Source organism: Taudactylus pleione, unplaced genomic scaffold, assembly GCF_031769625.1.
Source record: "Taudactylus pleione unplaced genomic scaffold, aTauple2 ptg000201l, whole genome shotgun sequence".
NCBI lineage: Eukaryota > Metazoa > Chordata > Amphibia > Anura > Myobatrachidae > Taudactylus > Taudactylus pleione.
Genome location: NW_028284603.1, coordinates 37,252,953 through 37,274,916, shown reverse-complemented (window position 1 = coordinate 37,274,916; position 21,964 = coordinate 37,252,953). Strand labels below are relative to the sequence as shown.

Below are 21,964 nucleotides of genomic sequence, written 5' to 3'. Positions count from 1 at the left end.
AGGAGAAGGGGCAGGGCAGAGTTTTGGAGCAGTGATTATGGCTGGAGAAAAGTTTAGAAGAGAAAAAAGCGAGGTGGAAAATGCATTTCGGGAGGCAGAGCTAGTAAGGTTGTTGTGGGGAAGTGTGTGACACAAGCTAAAGCTTTGATCACTTCATGGCATGTTTCATTTCCACATTTTAGTTACCTATCTGCCTAAATGAACCAAATACCAACATAAAATAATGACTTAATAAGATTGTATCAAATAAATTTTTTAATCAAGTATTTAAAATAGATTATCTACAGAATATACAAAGAGTGAGATGTCCATTCACATGGATGGGAAATAACTTAATTTTCAAGATATTGCCTAAGGTGATGTTGAAGAGTCTGCTCCACTCATGATAATACTATTCCGATCACTCAGGGTTTTGGCCACAGTACTAGAAGGTGACTGAAGAACTTTTCGAGAAAGCCTCATTCTGCCATCAGTTGGATCACGGCCAAAGTATTTTACCTGTCCAAAAAAATGCAGCTGTTACTTTTTGCAGAAGACAAATGTAGGATTAATAAGGAACAAATGATTTTTCTACTTTCCTCAATCTTAAAACATCTAAGTTTTACTGTATGAGACTGGGAAAATAAAAATAAAATGTATATAATCTCACTCCATCTAAAATAAAAACAAGATCAAAATATATATATATGTCTATCACATCTAATATTTAGTATGTAAATGCTATAGTACGACTCGAGGCTTAGGTGACCGACCTGATTTCCAAAAAGTGTCAGATTTCTCTTTTTTTCAAAAATCCGTACAAAGGCAAGAGCACTTTCCTACTTAAGGACAGAAAATATACACAGTGATTTACAATGAAGCCTGTCCTGTCAGTCAAAGTCATAAAATGGAAAGTCATCTTTACTAAGCCATCGGAACAAGTGGGAGGGAGGCTATTGCAATTCAGGGACACTTTGCTGGCTTGGTCCTCCAGACCACTAGTACCGGTAACTAGTAAGCTAGAGGGTATATTTCAATCCAAAGAGCTACTAGCTTCCTACTTCAAGTCTCAAATACTCAGGAAACAAATGCATTAGCATAGTACACCGGGCCTTTGACTGGCTTTTTCCTGCAGACCACTAGTAACTAATAAGCTAGAGGGTATATTTCAATCTTTGGATTGAAATATACCCTCTAGCTTATTAGTTACTAGTGGTCTGCAGGAAAAAGAAAGCAAAGTGTCCCTGCATTGCAATAGCCTCCCTCCCACTTGTTCCGATGGCTTAGTCAAGATGACTTTCCATTTTACCACTTTGACTGACAGGACCGCGATTTGCGCATGCGCAGTAGACTCTGGGCACACCCTAGTGCCCAGAGTCTACTGATGCTGCGGTGGCCGGCCAGTCGCATTAGTCGGCTGCCGGGGAGAGGAGGGGGCCCCGGAAGGGGAATGGTTTCTTAAGCTAGGTACACACTAGGACATTGTTGGCACAATATGTTGTTTCCCGCCAAATTGGAATGACATATCGGCTGGATTGTCCAGTGTGTATGGACTATCTGCTCGTTCCCTTGCGATATCGTCTGGTCGGCCGTGCTGCATGGCCAAACGGACGATATCGCATGGGCGCCGTTGCAGGTAATGAAGGATGGAACGAGGGATCGTTACGTCATTCATTACATCGTCTGATTGTACCCACGGTACGATATGTTGGGTCGACATATCGTCCAGGTATACATAGTTCAGTGTGTACTCGGCATTAGAAGCCATTCTTTCCTCTTATCATAAGAGTCTTTAGAACATTACAAATCTGTATCCCTCAGATTGGTATTACAGAAAAATGTCAATGGGGGATAAAGAACACATCCTCCATAGATAGTCTCTCAGTGTGTTCTGTTTGACAGCTGAGATTTACAGTTGAGATATGTTGCACAACTTCAGTGTATCTTGCCATCAAGTATTAGAGCTCTTGGTGCACTGTGCTCAGGTCTTCTAATGAGCCTATTTTCCACCTCTATTTCAATGCTTAGGCCAGCATTTGTAGCCATTGTCGTAGCAAGAGCGACATTTACTTAGGCAAGTCCTAGAAGGGTTACAAAATTAAGTTCTAGGTGGATCTGATGCAGCTGGTCTCTAAATTTGGATGACCTGGCGCACTTCGTACACTAGTGGCTAGATGCTAAAACAATTTGGTGGAGTGACAAGGCTCAAATTGTGTTCATTGCACCATAATAAATTAGATTCTTGTTTTTTTACAGCATTCTTGCATTGTGAGAATTTAATTTTTCTGGTAAATATGAACCATTTTACCTGTATTTCGTTGCCAACTTCAAAACCCAATGCACTAGGATGTTGTATCTGTAAGAAAGTTCAGAAGTTTATAAAATCACACTAAGAATAGTTACATACAATAAGTACAATAAACGTCATTAGGGATAAAAATAATACTAATGCTGCTTAACATTTTACTTAGAAAAGTATTTAAAATTACAGATGTTTCTACATACACCTACAGTATCCTCAAATCGCACCAAATAACCCTATTTGGTGTGCCACAGTCTTTGTGAATAAGCCATGCATCTCGCCACAGACTCTCACAAAAAATGTCTTAGTTGCATTGCTAATGCAACAAAACTGCAATACATGGGTACACTGGGCGCTGGCAGTGCATGCAGCTGCTGTGTGCAATTCAGACGCTAACCCGTCTAAAAACGCAAAAGATGGAGGTTCGATAGAGTGAGCCATGCCACGCTTCATGCCATGTGTTGTACTTAATCTCATCTTTATGCCAATGCAATTGTTACGAAAATACTAATTCTAAGTGCCTAGTACACAAATTAACATTAGGGGAAATGTACTAAGCCTTGGAGAGAGATGAAGTGGAGAGAGATAAAGTACCAACCTATCAGCTCCTGTCATGCTACAGGCTGTTTTTGAAAAATGACAGGAGCTGATAGGTTGGTACTTTATCTCTCTCCACTTCATTTTTCAAAAACAGCCTGTAGCATGACAGGAGCTGATTGGTTGGTACTTTATCTCTCTCCACAAATTAAATATGGACACATTGTGCTCTGAGTAAAACTAAATTATCATATGGAATGAAATTTTTTTTACTTATGCGGGCCACACATCAGTGTCGCAATTCCCCAACGCTGGTCCGATGATCAACACCACAGTTCCAGACATCGATGAACGGGGCATTGGGGCTATACATTGCAGATGTATGGGGCCCCATAAGATATACATTTAAAACTAACCATGGTGGTCGATAGGGAATCTGGGGAATATCCAGCAGTATTATGCCACTGCTCTGCACTGGTGTTCCAGAAGGTGTCCTTCCCCATTAGCAAGAGTATTGTTGGGGTGCCCTGCCCCATTAGCAAGTGCAGGGATTGCGTAAAGACAGTGCTGGGTGTGTCCACAGCAGTTAAAGGATTAGCAGTAATGCTGCATGAGTTAATGTTAGAGGAAAGGTCCAGCATTGTTTTGTGCTGTGACAAACCAGGACCACCATGTAGGCATTGGAGGGCAACAGTACTGGATCCCTATCCCGCACAGCAAGCAGGATTCTAATGATTCCATCTAAGGCCCACTTAAGAGAGTTCTGGTTGTGGAGCAGAAACACTGCTGCAATGAGATCTGGCTATCTTTCCTCTCTATTTAGGCTTAGTGGGGGCAATCGGTAAGCGTCTGGTGGCTAAATGCTCAGTGTGTGTGTTGGTAGTGTATACAGTGTGCCCAGTTTTGCAGCACGTTACTTTTACTATACACCATGAGTTCTCAACTCCAGTCCTTAAGTACCACCAATAGGTCACGTTTTGTGGATTTCTTTAATCATGCACAAGTGAGTTAAGCTATTTTGCTGGGTCAGTAATTATCCCACCTGTTGAGGCTGAGAATCACTGCTACAGGCTAACCTACTTATAGGCTGCTCCTTGGGTATGTTTGCACACATGTCCATACATTTTACTTCTAGCAGTAAGATAAGCAGTAGGTCCATATCCTGTCTGCTTCCTCTAGAAAATATGAGATATGGTAAGAACTTACCTTTGTTATCTCTATTTCTACGAAGTCCATAGGGTTCCACAGGATACCTTGGGGTATAGGCGATGACGTCAGCCATCGGGCACCATAGAGTTAAGTTTTCAGCCTCCCAGGATGCACTAGGGTCCCCCTCCTATACCCCGCCCCCGAGCCAAGGCATCTCAGTTACGTACCAAGCCATAGGCCGGAGGTGGAGAAGGAAGAGAGAGAAGAAAGACCTGGACACACACAAGAATCACATTCTCACCAGAGGGAGACGGAAAAACCGGTGACCAGAGTAAAGCCCATCTGCAGCACAGGTGCGACAGGGCGGGAGTCCTGTGGAAGCCTATGGACTTCGTAGAAACAGAGATAACAAAGGTAAGTTCTTACCATATCTCATATTTTCTACATCAGGGTCCATAGGGTAACCACAGGATACCTAGGGGATATCCTAAAGCAGTATCCTTCAAGGGTGGGGACACTCCTGTGCTGAAAGGAGAATCCGCGCCCGAAGGCAAAGAGGCAAAGGTGTCAAACGCGTAATACCTCACAAAGGTGTCGACAGAGGACCACGTGGCAGCCTTGCAGATCTGGACTGCAGAGGCACCACGTCGAGCTGCCCACGAAGGACCCACAGACCTAGTGCAATGAGCCCTCACAGAGGATGGAACCGGAAGGCCTTCATGAAGATAAGCTTCTGAAATTGCCATACGAATCCAACCTGCCAAAGTTTGCTTTGAAGCAGGCCAACCCTTTTTACGGAAGCCATAGAGGACAAACAAGGCGTCCGACTTCCTAACCGAAGAAGTGCGGTCAACATAAATCCTTAAGGCCCGCACAACGTCCAAAGTGGCCTCACCCACTGAAAGATCAGGTGAGTTAAAAGCCGGCACAACGCTTTCCTCGTTGATATGGAAGCGTGAAACAACTTTGGGAAGAAATTCAGGACGAGTGCGCAGCTCTTGCCCTGTTCCTATGAAAAATCAGGAAAGGGGGTCTACAGTAGAGAGCCCCTAAGTCAGAAACACGTCTGTCCGAAGCAATGGCAAGAAGGAAAATTGTTTTAGCTGTCAGCCATTTAAGGTCCACTGAGCCCAGTGGTTCAAACGGCAATCCCTGGAGAGCCCTCAGGACCACAGCTAAATCCCAAGGCGCCACCAGTGGAACAAAAGGCGGCTGAATTCGAAGAACACCTTGCATAAAGGTGCGCACATCAGGGATTGCAGCAATCCTACGATGGAACCAGACGGACAGGGCAGACACCTGCACCTTCAGAGAAGCAAGGCGAAGCCCATGGTCTAGTCCCGCCTGTAGGAAAGCTAACACTCTAGACAGACGGAACTCCCGAGGGGCATAACCTCTCGGTCGACACCACTGGAAGAACGTATGCCACACACAATGGTATATCCTTGCAGAAGATGGTTTCCGCTCTTAGTATAGTTCGTACTACAGAGCTGGAAAACCCCCTGGACTTAACATGGCCGTCTCAACAGCCACGCCGTCAAAGACAGCAGAGTCAGGTCCAGGTGAAGACAAGGACCCTGTGACAGTAGGTCCGGTCGTAGCGGCAACCGCAGAGGAATCTCCACGGACAGACCCTGAAGGTCTGAGAACCAGTGCCGCCTGGGCCACGCGGGAGCTATCAACAGGAGCGTCCCTCCTTCCCGTTTGAATTTCCGGATTACCCGTGGAAGAAGGGAAAACGGAGGAAATCGATAAGCAAACCGGAACGTCCACTCTTGTTCAAGACCCGTACACCGACAACTTGTTGTTGTGCCGTGACGCCATGAGGTCGATCTCTGGAAGACGCCATCTGTCCACCAGAAGTTGAAAGACTTCCTGGTGCAGAGACCACTCCCCCGGATGAACGTCCTAGTGACTGAGAAAATCCGCCTCCCAGTTGAGGACTCCCGGGATGAATACTGCTGATATGGCCGGGAGATTGCGCTCTGCCCAGACCAGGATACGGGACACCTCTACGAGTGCCGCCCGACTTCGGGTTCCTCCTTGCCGGTTTATGTAGGCCACCGTGGTGGCGTTGTCCGACTGGACCTGAACGGGGTGACCTTGGAGAACCCGATGTGCCTGCTGGAGAGCATTGAAAACTGCGCGGAGTTTCAAGATGTTTATTGGGAGCTCCTTTTCCGCCTGAGTCCATCTGCCCTGAAACAAGTGTGGACCCGTGACAGTTCCCCAGCCCCGAAGGCTGGCGTCCGTTGTCAACAGGGCCCAGTTCGCCACCCAAAATGGACGACCCTTGTTGAGATGGGTCGTCTGCAACCACCAGGCTAGGGACAGGCGAACCTCCGGAGTGAGCACCATCGCCTGGGACTTTAGACTCTGAGGCAGTCCATTCCATTTGGACAGGATCAATTGCTGCAGAGGTCTGGGGTGAAACTGGGCATATTCCACCATGTCGAATACTGACACCATGGAGCCCATTAACCTCATCGCCGAGTGCAGGGACACACGGCGACTCTGCAGACAACTGCGCACCCTTAACTGTAAGGCAGAGATCTTCCCCCGTCACAAAGATCCTTTGCTGTCTGGAGTCCAATAAGGCACAGAGGTGCAGAATCCTCTGAGATGGGATCATGGTGGACTTTTGCCAGTTTATTAACCAGCCCTGCCGCTGCAGTACCGCAATCGTCAGATCCAAGTGGCGTAGAAGGAACTCTGGAGATCCTGCTACCAACAGAAGGTCGTCTAGGTACGGCAACATGCGGACTCTCTGCAGCCGCAGGAAAGCCGCCATGACCGCCATAACCTGTCTGTCGCCTTGGTGAACACTCGTGGTTCTGTCGCCAGGCCAAAAGGTAACGCCCGGAACTGGAAGTGATCGTTGCAGATTGCAAACCTGAGGAACTGTTGATGGCGTAAAAGAATATGGACATGCAGGTAAGCGTCCTGTATGTCCAACGACACCATGTAATCCCCAGGTTCCAGCGCCAGAATGATGGACCGTAGGGTCTCCATGCGAAACCAAGGCACCCGCAAGGGACTTGTTGAGGGCTTTGAGGTTGAGAATCGGACGGTACGACCCATTGGGTTTCTGCACCAAAAATAGATTGGAATAGAAACCCTGGCCCCTCTGGGAGAATGGAACAGGCAGTATAACTCCAGCCTGGAGCATAGTGTGCAAAACCTTCCGCAGTTCCATGGCTTTGTTCCGGTCTAATGGAAGACCCGTGGTGAAGAATCGGGATGGGGGCCTCTGCCGAAAGGAGAGTGCATACCCGTGAGAAACCACCTCGTGAACCCAATTGTCTGTCGTGGTTATCGACCAACACTGGGCGAACTGCAGCAGGCGGCCTCCCACTTTGGGATCCCCCAAAAGGAGGCGCAGACCGTCAGGCCGCAGGTTTGTCATCTGACTTAGGCCTGGAGTACCAGACGTCCGGCCTCTGTTTCCTGGGCTTGGCCGATTTCTTGGGGCCAGCCTGTCGGGGAAAAGACTGTTTTAGGCCTACCCTGGGCCCTGTAAGGCCGACGTACCCAAACTGGAAGGGACCGCAGCAGACGGGAGACATGCAGACTTGGCTGCCGCCAGCGTGGCTACAATATTGCGGACCAAATAGGACTTCTCCATTAAAAGGCAAAGCTTCCAAGCCCTTTTTGGAATCAGCGTCCGCCTTCCAGGATCGCAACCATAAGGTGCGACGAGCAGCAACAGCTGCCGAAGAAATCCGAGATGTGAGGGTACTGACATCCAAGGCCGCTTCACTGATGTAAGTGGCCGAATCCCGGAGATTGCCTACCAACTCGGCCTGTTCAGCCAAACAGTCGGAATCCAAAGACGCCTCCAAACTATCAGCCTAGCGCTCCATAGCTCTGGCTACCCAACATACGGCCATAGCCGGTCTGGATGCCCCCCCCCCGCGAGGGAATAAATGGACTTTAGGCAGATCTCCACCTTGCGGTCCGTAGCATCCTTCAAGGAGGACATGGAGGGCATGGGCAATGTGGCACTTTGGACTAGGCGTGTCACATGAGAATCCACCTGTGGAGGGGATTCCCACTTAGAAAAATAATTGTCCGCAAACGGATAAGCCACCGCTAAGCGCCTGAGGCTGATACCGTTTACAGGGTGTTTCCACGCCTCCTCTAAATGGTCTACTAACTGACCCGAAAGAGGAAACACTGTGGCGTCATCCTTAATATCCTTAAAAAAGGCATATTTGGACTTGGACACCAGAGGATCATCATCCTCAATAACTAAAGCTGTGCGGACTGCCCGAATAAGGCCAGGAATATAAACCTTGGACTTAGCGTCCGACTCTTTAGTACGGAGAGGTTCTTGGTCAGAAAGATCCAGAATCTCCCCGTCATCGGTCGTCACCCTGATAAGGAGCGGACAGAGACGCCACAGGCCGCAACACAGACTCCCCTTGTAACACGTCCGACAAATGCTGTACCGAATTTGTCAGGGAATTAACCCACGCAGGTTCCTGTGAGACCTGAGGAGTGGAAATAGGGAGACTGTGGGGTACCATCAGTTGTCTCGGGAACCCCTGCATGGGTGACACCACTGACTGCTGGGACAATCCCATCTGTGAAAACGCAGGTGGCAGAGCTAAATGGCCCACTAGGGTTGTAAGCGCTTTGGCAAAACAAGCCCAGGGAGGTTCCTGTATCGGAGCCGTGACAGTAATTGGCCGCGCCAATAAATAACACTGCCGACATAGCCCCTCCGCGTTACCCTCCCCCTCCGCTATTGGTATATTGCACTTAGTACACATAAGCTGGAGAGGAAATTCACTCTCAGACATGATGGTAAGTATGTGACCCCTCTCACTAATACTCATTAGTATAGTGGGAGAACCACCCTGTAATCACCGCATCGCAAGGGCTTTAGCAGAAGAAGAGCAGGGACAGTGAAATGGCTGACAGTAGAAAGTGAAAGTACAGGCAGCAGATGCTAGCAGAAGTCACATACAATGCAAAGAAATTAATCCCTGCACTATCAGCGCTGTTCCTCAACTACGCAGACACAGAGCCTGGTAGGACACAGTGCTGCATACACAGACCTGTTTCAACGGAGGAGAGGTATGCCGAGGGACCCAGACCGCGATGCCACCGATCAGCAGCTTCCAGCAGCGTTCACCATGCTTCTGTAAAGATGGCCACCGAGCAGCAGAGAGGAGGCCGGCCTGGTGGAGGAGCGCTGCCACAGGGCCATTCGGCAGCGCAGAGAGGGCTGTGTGCAGCGGGGGAGGCGCCGGCTGTGTACAGGGAAGGCACGCTCCCCTGGCATTCAATTAACCCCTGGGAAGCCGCAGCGCTACCGCTCAGCTGCGGTCCGCTGTACCAGGGGGGTAGTGGAAGCGCAGGTTAGTTACCTGGCTCCACGCTGCAGCCAGTCCCCAGGGAGCCGCCTGCCTGGGGTCTCTGGACCATGTTTCAGCAGGGACCCACCGCGAGACCCTGCTGCTTACCTGCTGCCCCCTTGAATCCGGCCATGGTCCAAAACATCTGGGGTCACCGCTAGCTGTGACCCCAGATGCTTACCAGCATCCCCGGATCAGTACCGGCGTTCTGGTACTGGCGGGGTGTAGGGAAGACAGCATGGATGTCAGTAGTGACTGTCCATGCTGTACTTCCAGATGTGCAGCCACAGCTGCCGCGAAGAAAACTTCAGGGGCAATCCTTAGCTCCCCTCTAAACAGGTGCTCCGATTCCGTGCCAGGCACCAACGAAACTGAGATGCCTTGGCTCGGGGGCGGGGTATAGGAGGGGGACCCTAGTGTATCCTGGGAGGCTGAAAACTTAACTCTATGGTGCCCGATGCCTGACTTCATCACCTATACCCCAAGGTATCCTGTGGATACCCTATGGACCCTGATGTAGAAACACTTTGTGAAGTTCATAAGATTTCAAATATCTCAGACCAGGCGAAGCAATGGGATCAGACAAAAATCCTCCACACATTTTAAGAATAAAAGCTTAAAAAATTGTTACTTTTCGATGGTCAAGTTGTGAATTATGAAGCAAAACAGGCGTCATGTTTTGGTAAAGCTTCACCATTACTCCAATCTCTCTGAAAAATGCAAACAAATATAGGAAAGTTAAGATTATCGCAGTAATTCCCACAACATAAAGCCACTTACAATGTAAATGACAACTATTCACCAGTATCTTACTCAGGGGAAAATAATGCAAGGAATATTCTATATTCACTTTGGAAAAAATATAGAATAATGATAGAAAACATTGGCTTCAGTGGATTAGCATATGAACTAATTATACAAGCAGATCATTAAAAAGGATTGGACGACATATCGTCCACATCAGGCAGTGTGTACCTGCTATGTCGCTGGCAATGCGTGCTCCTGCGTGTGGTCAGCGACATAGTCTGTCGGACCTGCATGCATGTCCGACGGGCGACATCGTCAACAGAGACCATGCTGCCCCCCGCTGTCGTGCCATCGCTCCCGGCATCGGCAAGTGTGTATGCACGATAGATCAGCTGGGTGCACATTGTTAAATATGTGCCCAGTATAACTCTTTCTGGTCTAGACTAAACCCCTCCATTTTCAAGCACCTGTGAAAGACCATTAAGTTGATCTGAGCAGCCATTATTTTATGTTACTGTTCTGAGAGGCATGGATGGGACCAGCATTTGGAAGGTGTGCTGGTTCCTGTAGTGCTATTTGGAGGACTCTAGGGTACCTCCAGGTGTGTTGGCTCTCAACTTAAATATATTAATGTATGTTCTATTATCATGTGGAATAACAGCATTCAATTATATGACCCAAAGTGGTGCTATTATCATGTAGAGTTAGGGGTCACCAGTACAGAGACGCCTTGAAGCGTTTTGAAAGGGCGGTGAAATAGGACTTTCAGCACAAGGTTGAGATCAGCTGCACATCAGGCAAAGCCAGTTTCCTTTGAAAGAAAACCAAGATCGTTAAGACCTGAACCTGTAATAGATCAGAGCTTAAATCCTCCTTTCTACTTCAGGGTCCACAGGGCGACCTTGGGGTATAGCTGGATCCTGGATCCTCGGGCACCACGGAGTTAAAGCTTTTAGCTGCTCCCAGGATGCACTTGGGTCCATCCTCCTCTATACCCCGCCCCCGAGCCACAGGCACCTCAGTTTAAGCTGGTGCCCGGCCGGAGTCGGGTCACCCTGCGGGGGGGGGGGGGCTGCAGGAGCAGCCCCCTAAAGCTTTTTATTTTTTACTACAGTTTTTTTCTCCAGAGCGGCAGCGATGGGCTGTCTGTTCAGACGCCCACGCTGCCGCTCCTTCTCCCTGCTGGCGCCGCAACGCCAGTACTGAACTGGGGATCGCGGCGGGGGAAGCCAGAGTCTGTACTAGCCGGGACTGCGGCCAGAGACGCCGGGCAGATCAAGGTAAGCCGCGCACCGCTGATTAGCGGCGGTGCGCGGGTTCCTTTTAAACGCAGTCCCATGCCCCCGGTCTAGGGGACAGACTGGGGGCGCTAGCGGTGGCGGCGGGCTCCCCCTCCATACCCCGCCAGACCACCAGGGTGAATAACGCGGCAAGCGGGATGCCGGCAACCCGGGGGTTAATATGCTAGCCAGGGGAGGAAGCCTTCCCTGTCTAGTGGCTCCTCCTCTCAGCTCAGTGTGCCTTTCAGCTAGTAGTCTGGCGTCGCTGAGCTGCAGATACTCGGCCACTCCTCCTCTGAGGTCTCCAGCAGTCATTTTCTCCAGTGGCAGCACAGATACTCAGGGAGCACGCGGACCGGTCCCCCTGTGTACCTCTCCCCTGCAAAAGGACAGTGTACACAGCACTACAGCCCTCCCAGACACTGAATCTGGGCAGGTTGATTGTAGTGGAAAGGTGCAGTGAGTATATCTTCCTGCATGGTATGTGACTTTTGCTAGTGCTGCCTGTCTGTGCTAATTTCTACTTACTGTCAGCCTATACCCATCCCTTTCCTTCTCCTACAAGCCCTACAGGTGTGCGGGGGAAGGGTGTTTCTTATATAGATCACGTATTTGTGAGGTCCGTCACATACAGTTGTGTGCTACACAGGGCCATATTGTGGGCTGTTGTCCAGCACACTGGTGAGTGCGCACGTTTTCTTCCTATGTCATAACTGTATATTTAATTATATAGTCTGTCATGTCTGAGGAGGAGATTGAGCACTCCGTGGCTCCGGTATTGTTCTCCTGCAGGCGCTGTTCTGCAGGAGTGGATAGGGAGGATTTGTCATTATACCCGTACCACAATCTCAACGTGGGATGGGGTATTACTCTACGCTGTTTCTGGTGCAGAAACCCAATGGCTCTCATCGCCCCATCCTCAATTTGAAGTCCCTGAACAGGTTTCTCAGGGTTCCCAAATTCAGGATGGAAACTTTGCGTTCCATCATTCTGGCGATGGAACCGGGGGATTATATGGTCTCCCTGGATATCCAGGAAGCCTACCTCCATGTGCCTATAGCAACATCGCACCAACGGTTTCTGCGGTTTGTTATTCTCCACAACCACTACCAATTCAGGGCTCTACCCTTTGGCCTCTCCACGGCACCAAGGGTATTTACCAAGGTGATGGCGGTCATGGCGGCTCACCTTCGGAGCCAGGGGATAGGGTTGCTACCGTATCTAGACGACCTCCTCTTGCTGGCAAGCTCCCCGGAGGTACTGATCCAACATCTCCACCTGACGGTCGCTTGTCTACAGGCGCACGGGTGGTTGATCAACTGGAAGAAGTCCTCCCTCATCCCATCACAGCGGATGGTTCATTTGGGGGCCCTGCTGGACTCTCGTCAGCAACGTATTTTTCTGACTCCAGAGAAGGTCTCCTGCTTACAACTGCGGATTCACAGTTGTCTGAGCAGTGGCAGAGTGTCGGTGGACTCAGCGATGAGAGTTTTGGGGTCCATGGTGTCGGCATTCGACATGGTGGAGTTTGCCCAGTTCCATTCCAGGCCCCTGCAGAGGCTGATTCTTTCAGAATGGAACGGATTGCCACACAGAATCCGCTCTCAGATGCTTGTGTTGTCCTCGGCCTGGTGGCTACAGACGGCTCATCTCCTCGAGGGGCGCCCCTTTTGGAACCCGGAATGGGTTCTGCTCATGACAGATGCCAGTCTCCGGGGTTGGGGGGCGGTGACAGGCTCCTTGTCACTTCAGGGTCGTTGGTCGGCGGAGGAAGCGATTCTTCCCATCAACATCCTGGAACTGCGGGCAGTGTACAGAGCCCTGCAGTCATCCGGCACCGCTCTTCACGGAAGGGCCGTTCAGGTGCAGTCAGACAACGCCACCACGGTGGCGTACATCAATCACCAGGGAGGGACTCGCAGTTGAGCTGCGATGTCGGAGGTGTCCCGCGTCCTGGCTTGGGCAGAGTGCTATCTTCCAGCTCTCTCGGCAGTCTTCATCCCGGGAGTCCTCAATTGGGAGGCAGACTTCCTCAGCCGTTACGACGTGCATCCCGGGGAATGGTCGCTTCATCCAGAGGTATTCCAACTACTCGTGGACAAGTGGGGGCTGCCAGAGCTGGACCTGATGGCGTCCCGTCACAATCTGCCCGTGTACGGGTCAAGGGACGCAGGCGCAAGTCTGCTAGACGCGCTGTCGGTGAAATGGCTGTTTCACCTGGCTTACTTGTTCCCTCCGATATCTCTGCTGCCTCGGGTCCTGCGCAAGTTCAAGCAGGACGGAGGCACACTGATCCTGGTGGCCCAGAAGGCCGTGGTACTCCAATCTGCGGAGCCTGTCCATCGACGCTCCCTATCTCCTACCTCAACGGCGGGACCTGTTTTCTCAGGGGCCCTGTCTTCACCCGGATCTGGGTCGACTATCTTTGACGGCGTGGCTCTTGAGACAGCCGTCCTGAGGTCTCGGGGCTTTTCTAGCTCCGTTATTACCACCATGCTGAGGGCGCGCAAGCCTGCTTCCGCGAGGATCTACCACAGAGTGTGGCACACTTACTTTCAGTGGTGCGAGGCCAGAAAATATGATCCCCAGGTGTTCCGGGTTTCGCGTATTCTGGCTTTCCTTCAGTCGGGTTTGGATTTAGGATTACGTCTTTCCTCACTGAAGGTGCACGTGTCTGCTCTGTCGGTGTGGTTCCAACGCAGGATTGCTGCTATGCCGGACGTATACACCTTTTTCCAGGGTGTTTTAAGAATCCAGCCTCCCTTTGTGCCACCTGTGGCCCCGTGGGATTTGGCGGTGGTTCTTCGGGCCTTGCAGGGTTCTCCTTTTGAGCCCTTGGAGTCAGTGGAGCTCAAGTGGCTAACTTTTAAGACGGTTTTCCTCTTGGCAATTGCTTCTGCCAGGAGGGTTTCGGATTTGGGGGCGCTTTCCTGTCGTCCCCCTTTTCTGGTTTATCAAGACAGAGCGGTGCTTCGCACTCGTCCTGATTTCCTGCCAAAGGTGGTTTCCAGGTTCCACATTAATCAGGAAATTGTTGTACCAGCCTTTCATGTCGCCTGATCTTTCGGCTGGGGAGGCTTCCTTAGACGTCGTCCGTGCACTCCAGGTTTATGTGGACCGGACTAGTTCTGTGAGGAAGTCGGATTCTTTGTTTATCCTCTTTGGTTTTCACAAGAGGGGTTGGCCTGCCAACAAACAGACTCTAGCCCGTTGGCTTTGTTCTGTTATTATTGAGGCTTATATGCAAGAGGGTTCCAGCCTCTGTTAAGGCTCATTCCACTCGGTCTGTGGGCCCTTCTTGGGCTGCTAGCCGTGGCGCCTCTGCTGTTCAGCTGTGTAAGGCGGCCACCTGGTCTTCCATTCAGACCTTTTTGAGGTTCTATGGTGTGACACCTTTGCCTCTCAGGATGCATCCTTTGGGCGCCGGGTTCTCCTATCAGCACAGGAGCGTCCCCGCCCTTAGTTGGACTGCTTTGGGACATCCCCAAGGTCACCCTGTGGACCCCTATGGATCCTGAAGTAGAAAACAAGAGATATGGTAAGAACTTACCTTTGTTATCTCTGTTTCTACGAAGTCCATAGGGTCCACAGGGCACCCGTCCTGACGCACCTGGCTTCATATGGGCTCTGTGACTGGTCACCGGTTTTCCGTCTCCCATTTCTGTGAGTATGGTTCTTGTGTGTTCCAGTCTTCCTTCTCTCTGTTTTGTCTCCTCCTCCGGCCTTGGCTGCTTACCAACTGAGGTGCCTGTGGCTCGGGGGCGGGGTATAGAGGAGGATGGACCCAAGTGCATCCTGGGAGCAGCTAAAAGCTTTAACTCCGTGGTGCCCGAGGATCCAGCTATACCCCAAGGTCACCCTGTGGACCCTATGGACTTCGTAGAAACAGAGATAACAAAGGTAAGTTCTTACCATATCTCTTGTTTTTTCCCTACTAGAGAACCCGCAGAAACATGGCTAAGATGACAGCACTAAAGGGACCAATTTTAACATCAACAAGAAAACACTTTTGAGACATTGTGAAACCCTTTGTGGTTCAACAGAGAGGAATTAGTTGCCATCTGTCTGAACCCCACCTGTCTCACAAGCTGCTGGAAGACTTTTCAGAGAAAGGACCATTTCCTGAGTGAAGGTTCTGACTGCTAATGAACTGCTTTTTCCAGCTTTCAACATCCCTAAGATGACAAAGGCTGTGATGACTGGAACTTTTAGCACTGTCCTTTGCAGGATTCTTAAATGCTCAGGGCAGACATCCACAGCAGAATATTTAGGGATTTTAGGTTCAGAATGGGTCAAAAGAGGCTTTTCAGATTAAGGAGAGATCTGAGGAAACATTTTATCTCAACTAAACTTCTGCTACTCTAATAACCAGGGAACCAAAGGACTGAATGGATTCCCTAATGCAAAATGCCTAGTTGTCTCTCCAAGCAGGCCAGAAGGTGCAGAAGGGGAACTCTGGATCTATGAAGTATCCCAAACATTCAGCTTCTTTCACCCAAGTGTCAGTTGTGGAAATTAACCACCCGTCCCAGAAGAGAATATTGAATACTCCCTCTAGGGGAAGTCTTGTGTGAGTGGCCTGCTGAACATGTCTACTTTTTCTGAAGGCTTTGAAGCTTAAACCTTAACTGCCCAAGCCTTTGACCCATGTTGCTGACTTACATGAGGAGCAGAAATCTGCCTCCTGGGATTTAACGCCTCGTTTAACTTGTGGGAAAATAGCTGAAACCTGGGTCCCTTTGTACAGGAAACTTATACAGGTAGAAAATTGTGGTTAAGTGAATAATCACTGTGGCACTGGCTCGAAGAGTATAATCCCAGCGAAAAAAAGGAATTATGAAGTCTATATAAACTCTGTTTTGAGGATGAATAATTGCCCCCCAGGCCCAGCACAATGGGTCACAGGATTGACTTCCTCACCTTTATCTTGGGAGAACTCCTCAAAGTCAGATCCCCCAAGACAAAACTGCAGCTTAGAACAGACTGTTGCATGTTTTGGTTGTGGAGTCAGACTCCAATACCCTCTCCAGAGGAGATGAGACCCAACAAAGTCATGCACTGACTTTTCCAGGCCCAGTGGCATAACTGGTTCGCCCGGTGATGCCACAGCAGAGCCTGAAGCTCCCTAGCTGTGTGGTAAACACAGTGAAGTTATAGCAACCCTCCCACAGAGGCGTGGTGGACAGAATGATACTGCCCTGGGTAAAAGTGGACACCCTCATCCACTCACTGGTCATATCCAGATTGGACTACTGTAACCTCCTCCTATCTGGCCTCCCACACCTCTCTCCACTCCAATCTGTCCTCAATGCTGCTGCTCGGCTCATCTTCCTCTCCAAACGTTCCACATCTGCCTCCCCTCTCCTTCAAGCCCTACACTGGCTCCCCTTCCCCTTCAGAACTCAATTGAAGGTTCTTACACTCGCATACAAAACCCTCACCCAATCTACTCCCATTTACATCTCTGACCTAATCTCCCTTCACACACCTGCCCGTCCACTTCGCTCAACAAATGCATGCCGTCTCTCCTGCCAACTGGTTACTTCTTCCCATTCCCTAGCTATGGAACGCTCTTCCTCTCCCTATCAGACTCTCCAACGCTCTTCAAACGGGCTCTAAAGACCCATTTCTTCATCAAGGCCTTCCAGCTCTCATCCTAACTACATGCTCTTTCCCCCGTCTACCCCATCTGTGTCACACCTGTTTGTCCCTCCCCTAGAATGTAAGTGCTCACAAGCAGGGCCCTCTTCCCTCATGTGCTTCTCCTTACTTATACTTTCTTCTACTCCTTACTCCCCACAAGGGCACCCAACACTTAATTGGAGACTCTGCTTATTTTGAGTGTTGAAATCGCTAATGGCCTTGTTCTGCATTGTATTGTACTGTAAGTCACTGGTTTCTTGTTCACTTATTTGTTTATGTACTTTGTAAGGCGCTGCGGAACACTTGTGGTGCCCATAAAATAAAGGATAATAATGATGTACCAGGTCAAAACACTTTGCACTTGCAGGCTCAAATCCAACTCCTCCACACCCATAAATTATATGTGGTTGCTGGACCTCTGTATCACATACAAGTGGCACCACAAAACAGGTAAAAAGCACACTGATGTACCAATCCAGTTCTAGCCCTGAACTGGATTGAGATATCAGACCTGATTGTAACAATAAGGGGAGATAAAGAGCACAGCTGCAATGCAATATGACAGTGTGATCATGCCAGGTTGCCGATGGACTACTAAACAGACACACAGTTCAGAAAAATGTCTGCTATAAGGTATAAGTTTTGAAAGGCTTGTCTCAGTAAAAGCTATGCCAGGGAGGAGTTACTGGAAATGGATAGCACTTCCCATCAGTGCTAGCTCCCTAGACCATCCCCTACTTGTACTGCTGTCTGGTTAGGGAGCACTGACCCTCCCCTTGAGCAGTGGTGCACCCATTCCTACACAGACCCCAGCAAGGGGAAGTTTGAGATGGACTGCTCACGAGAAAAAAAAAAAAAGTCTGCGTCCCAGTTTAAAGCCACGCCTTTGGTTTGCAGTCCAGTGACAGTGCCCCTTTGTGGCAATCCCATGTTGGTAGCTGACAGGCTGCATGAGCAGGAACAGTCAGTGTCTCAAGGCATCCCATAGCTGCTGCGGCTGTTGGCTTCTTTCCATGATCCATAAAAAAACAACATAAAAGTAATAAATAAATATCCAAAAGAATAATGGTTGCCAAAACCAACCATAGAAGACAGCACTTAGGGGGAGATTTAATACAGTTTGGAGAGAAATAAAACGGTGAGAGATAAAGTACCAACCAATCAGCTTCTAACCGTCACTTTACAGGCTGTGTTTGACAAATGACAGTTAGGAGCCGATTGGTTGCTGCTTTCTCTCACACAATTTTATCTCTCTTAAAGCTTTATTAAATCTCCCCCTCAGTCCAGCGGCCCTTCTAAAAATCCCATGCACCTACTAGTGTATAGAGGATGAAGATTAAGCTTTTATAGTAGATTTAAAGTGACCAAAGTTCCTGTAGAGCACCTCTAAACTCCATAGTACACAGTGTCCCACAAACGGATGTCAGAGAACTACTAATTTATAAATTACAGCCAGGTGCATAAATATTGGGACATTGACAGAATTTTCATATTTTGGCCTCTATTCACCACCACAATGGCTTTGAAATGAAACAAACAAGATGTGCTTTAACTGCACACTCTCAGATTTAATTTGAGGGTAATTGCATCCAAATAAGGTGAACGGTGTAGGAATTACAACGGTTTCTATATGTGCCTCTTACATTTGAAGGGGCCAAAAGTAATGGGACTATCAACTCAAAAGCTATTTCATGGACAGGTTTGGGGTATTCCCTCGTTATTTCATTATCAATTAAGCATGTAAAAGATCTGGAGTTGATTCTAGGTGTGACATTTGCATTTGGAATCAGATGCTGTCGACTCTCAATATGAGATCCAAAGAGCTGTCACTATCAGTGAAGCAAGCCATCATTAGGCTGAAAAATCAAAACAAACCCATCAGAGAGATAGCAAAAACATTAGGTGTGGTCAAATCAACTGTTTGGAACATTCTTAAAAAGAAAGAACGCACCGGAGAGCTCAGCAACACCAAAAGACCCGGAAGACCACGGAAAACAACTGTGGTGGATGACAGAAGAATCATTTCCCTGGTGACGAAAAACCCCTTCACAACAGTTGGCCAAATCAAGAACACTCTCCAGGAAGTAGGTGTATATGTGTCAAAGTCAACAATCAAGAGAAGACTTCACAAGAGTGAATATAGAGGGTTCACCACAAGATGTAAACCATTGGTGAGCCACAAAAACCGGAAGACCAGATTAGAGTTTGCCAAACAACATCTAATAAAGCCATTACAGTTCTGGAACAACATCCTATGGACAGATGAGACAAAGATCAACTTGTACCAGAGTGATGGGAAGAGAAGAGTATGGAGAAGGAAAGGAACTGCTCATGATCCAAAACATACCACCTCATCAGTGAAGCATGGTGGTGGTAGTGTCATGGCGTGGGCATGTATGGCTGCCAATGGAACTGGTTCCCTTGTATTTATTGATGATGTGACTGCTGACAAAAAGCAGCAGAATGAATTCTGAAGTGTTTCGGGCAATATTATATGCTCATATTCAGTCATATGCTTCAGAACTCATTGGACGGCGCATCACAGTGCAGATGGACAATGGGCCGAAGCATACTGCAAAAGCAACCAAAGAGTTTTTTATGGCTAAAAAGTGGAATGTTATGCAATGGCCAAGTCAATCCCCTGACCTGAATCCGATTGAGCATGCATTTCACTTGATGAAGACAAAACTGAAGGGAAAATGCCCCAAGAACAAGCAGGAACTGAAGACATTTGCAGTAGAGGCCTGGCAGAGCATCACCAGGGATGAAACCCAGCGTCTGGTGATGTCTATGCGTTCCAGACTTCAGGCTGTAATTGCCTGTAAAGGATTTGCAACAAAGTATTAAAAAGTGAAAGTTAGATTTAGGATTGTTTAGTTTGTCCCATTACTTTTGGCCCCTTAAAAAGTGGGAGGCACATATAGAAACCGTTGTAATTCCTACACTGTTCACTTGATTTGGATGTAATTACCCTCAAATTAAAGCACATCTTGTTTGTTTCATTTCAAAGCCATTGTGGTGGTGAATAGAGGCCAAAATATGAAAATTCTGTCAATGTCCAAAAATGTATGCACCTGACTATAGCTATATGGATAACCGCAATTAAGTATTTTAAATGAAAAAAAAAAAAACCCCATCAGAATAGTTCCACTGCACCTGATTTCTGTTATGGTTGCTGTATAAATGGCTCCAAACTCCAAATTAAACTCTTGCTGCAAAATATAAAATGTGTTAGAACTGAAAAAGCAAAAGGACTAACTGAGTAACAGTTTCAGCACAGACAAGAGTGTATCACTTACATCATCTTTACAGATTTCATTAAGGAACTCCCTCGCTTCTTGCATTGCGCAGGGCGTTGGTGCAAAAATAGAAAACGTTTCTTCATCTAACTGACTAACTGTTACTCCTGCGGAAAAAGAAGGGGAAACACACAAAAATAAGAAAACAAATATTACTTGAAATGCATATTAAATTAATTGCAATGTCACACACCCATACAGCAATATAGAAAGATTAGCGATATCGAGGAATAAAAGCATGAAAATTTACTCAACTAGAGAGTATAAGCTTGCTAAGCAATCAGACAACCCAACAAAACAAATAAGCAGTCAAAGTAAATCCACTATTGCTTAAAAGTATGTAAAGGAACCATGTTCTAAAAACAGGATTTTGGTACTTACCGGTAAATCTGTTTCTCTGATTCCACAGAGGACACTGGAGTTACAACACTGGGGTATAGATGTAGGTCGAGAGAGCCTGGCACTTTAAAAAAGTCTAAAGATGTGACTGGTTTCTTCCCCTCTATGCCCCATCAGCCACAGTTAAAAAAAAAAAAAAAACTGAGCCGAGAGGAGACGGAAGAAACACAAAGGAGAAGGAACAGCTATAAAAGGGAATGAGCACAACCGCAAACCAACCACACTGCACGGTATACAGCAGTCACATCAGAAACCACAACACACTGTAGCAAGGAATGCAGAAAAAAACAACCACAACAGGAAACTTAACACAACAGGAAAACGCTGGGAGGGCGTCCAGTGTCCCCTGTGGAATCTGAGAAATAGATTTACCGGTAAGTACCAAAATCCTGTCTTCTCCTTCATCCACTAGGGGACGCTGGAGTTACAACACTAGGAACGTCCCAAAGCCCCCTTCATGGGAGGAAAAGTGTTGTGAGACTTGTAACACCCTACGGCCAAAACTAGCATCCGAGGCTGCAAAGGTATCAAACCTGTAAAACCTGACAAAGGTATGAAGAGAGGACCAAGTAGCGAGACCTCCCCCGACGTGCCGCCCAAGAAGTACCTACTGAGCGTGTAGAATGTGTAGAAATGGAAACTGGCGGGGGCAAAGAATTAGCCAAATAAGCCTGACTGGTAGTCAGTCGGATCCATCTTGCTAAAGACTGCTTGGATGCCGGCCAACCCCACTTGGCCACATCATAAAGGACAAAAGGAGCATCAGTCTTAAGGATCCCTTCAGTGCGATATACATAAATTCATAGATCCCGCACCATATCCAGAGGGTCCGAAGCTCCCGACGAATCCTTCAATGCCAGAACCACAATAGATTGATTTATGTGAAAAGCCAACACCACCTTCAGTAAGAAGGACGGGCAGCTACATAGTACCATTCGGTCTTCATGAAAAATCAAGTAGGGAGACCTGCAAGAAAGGTCGCCCAATTCCGAAACTCTCCTAGCAGAAGCAAGCGCCAACAACAAAATCTATTTCCAGGTAAGGTACTTCAATTTAATGTCAGCCAAAAGGTTCAAAGAGCATGGATTGAAGAAAAGAAAGAACAAGGTTAAGATCCCACGGGGATATAGGTGGAACAAAGGGAGGTTGTACAGCCATGGCCAAAAGTTTTGAGAATGTCAAGTATTGGTTTTCACAAAGTTTGCTGCTTCAGTGTTTTTAGACCTTTTTCTCAGATGTGACTATGGTATACTGAAGTAAAATTAC

At 48.1% G+C, this 21,964-nt stretch overlaps 1 protein-coding gene across 1 annotated transcript in view; it reads right to left on the bottom strand.

The window, feature by feature from the left end:
- Positions 1-235: 235 nt before the first annotated feature.
- PNPT1 (polyribonucleotide nucleotidyltransferase 1) overlaps positions 236-21,964 on the bottom strand; it is an 86,019-nt gene continuing 64,290 nt past the window's right edge. The window contains exons 24-28 of the mRNA XM_088477327.1: positions 20,300-20,406; positions 20,157-20,212; positions 9,962-10,040; positions 2,288-2,335; positions 236-498 (exon numbers count right to left, since the gene is read on the bottom strand). Of these exons, the coding sequence (XP_088333453.1) occupies positions 352-498; positions 2,288-2,335; positions 9,962-10,040; positions 20,157-20,212; positions 20,300-20,406 (437 nt within the window). The 3' untranslated portion in view covers positions 236-351. The remainder of the gene's footprint in view (positions 499-2,287; positions 2,336-9,961; positions 10,041-20,156; positions 20,213-20,299; positions 20,407-21,964) is intronic.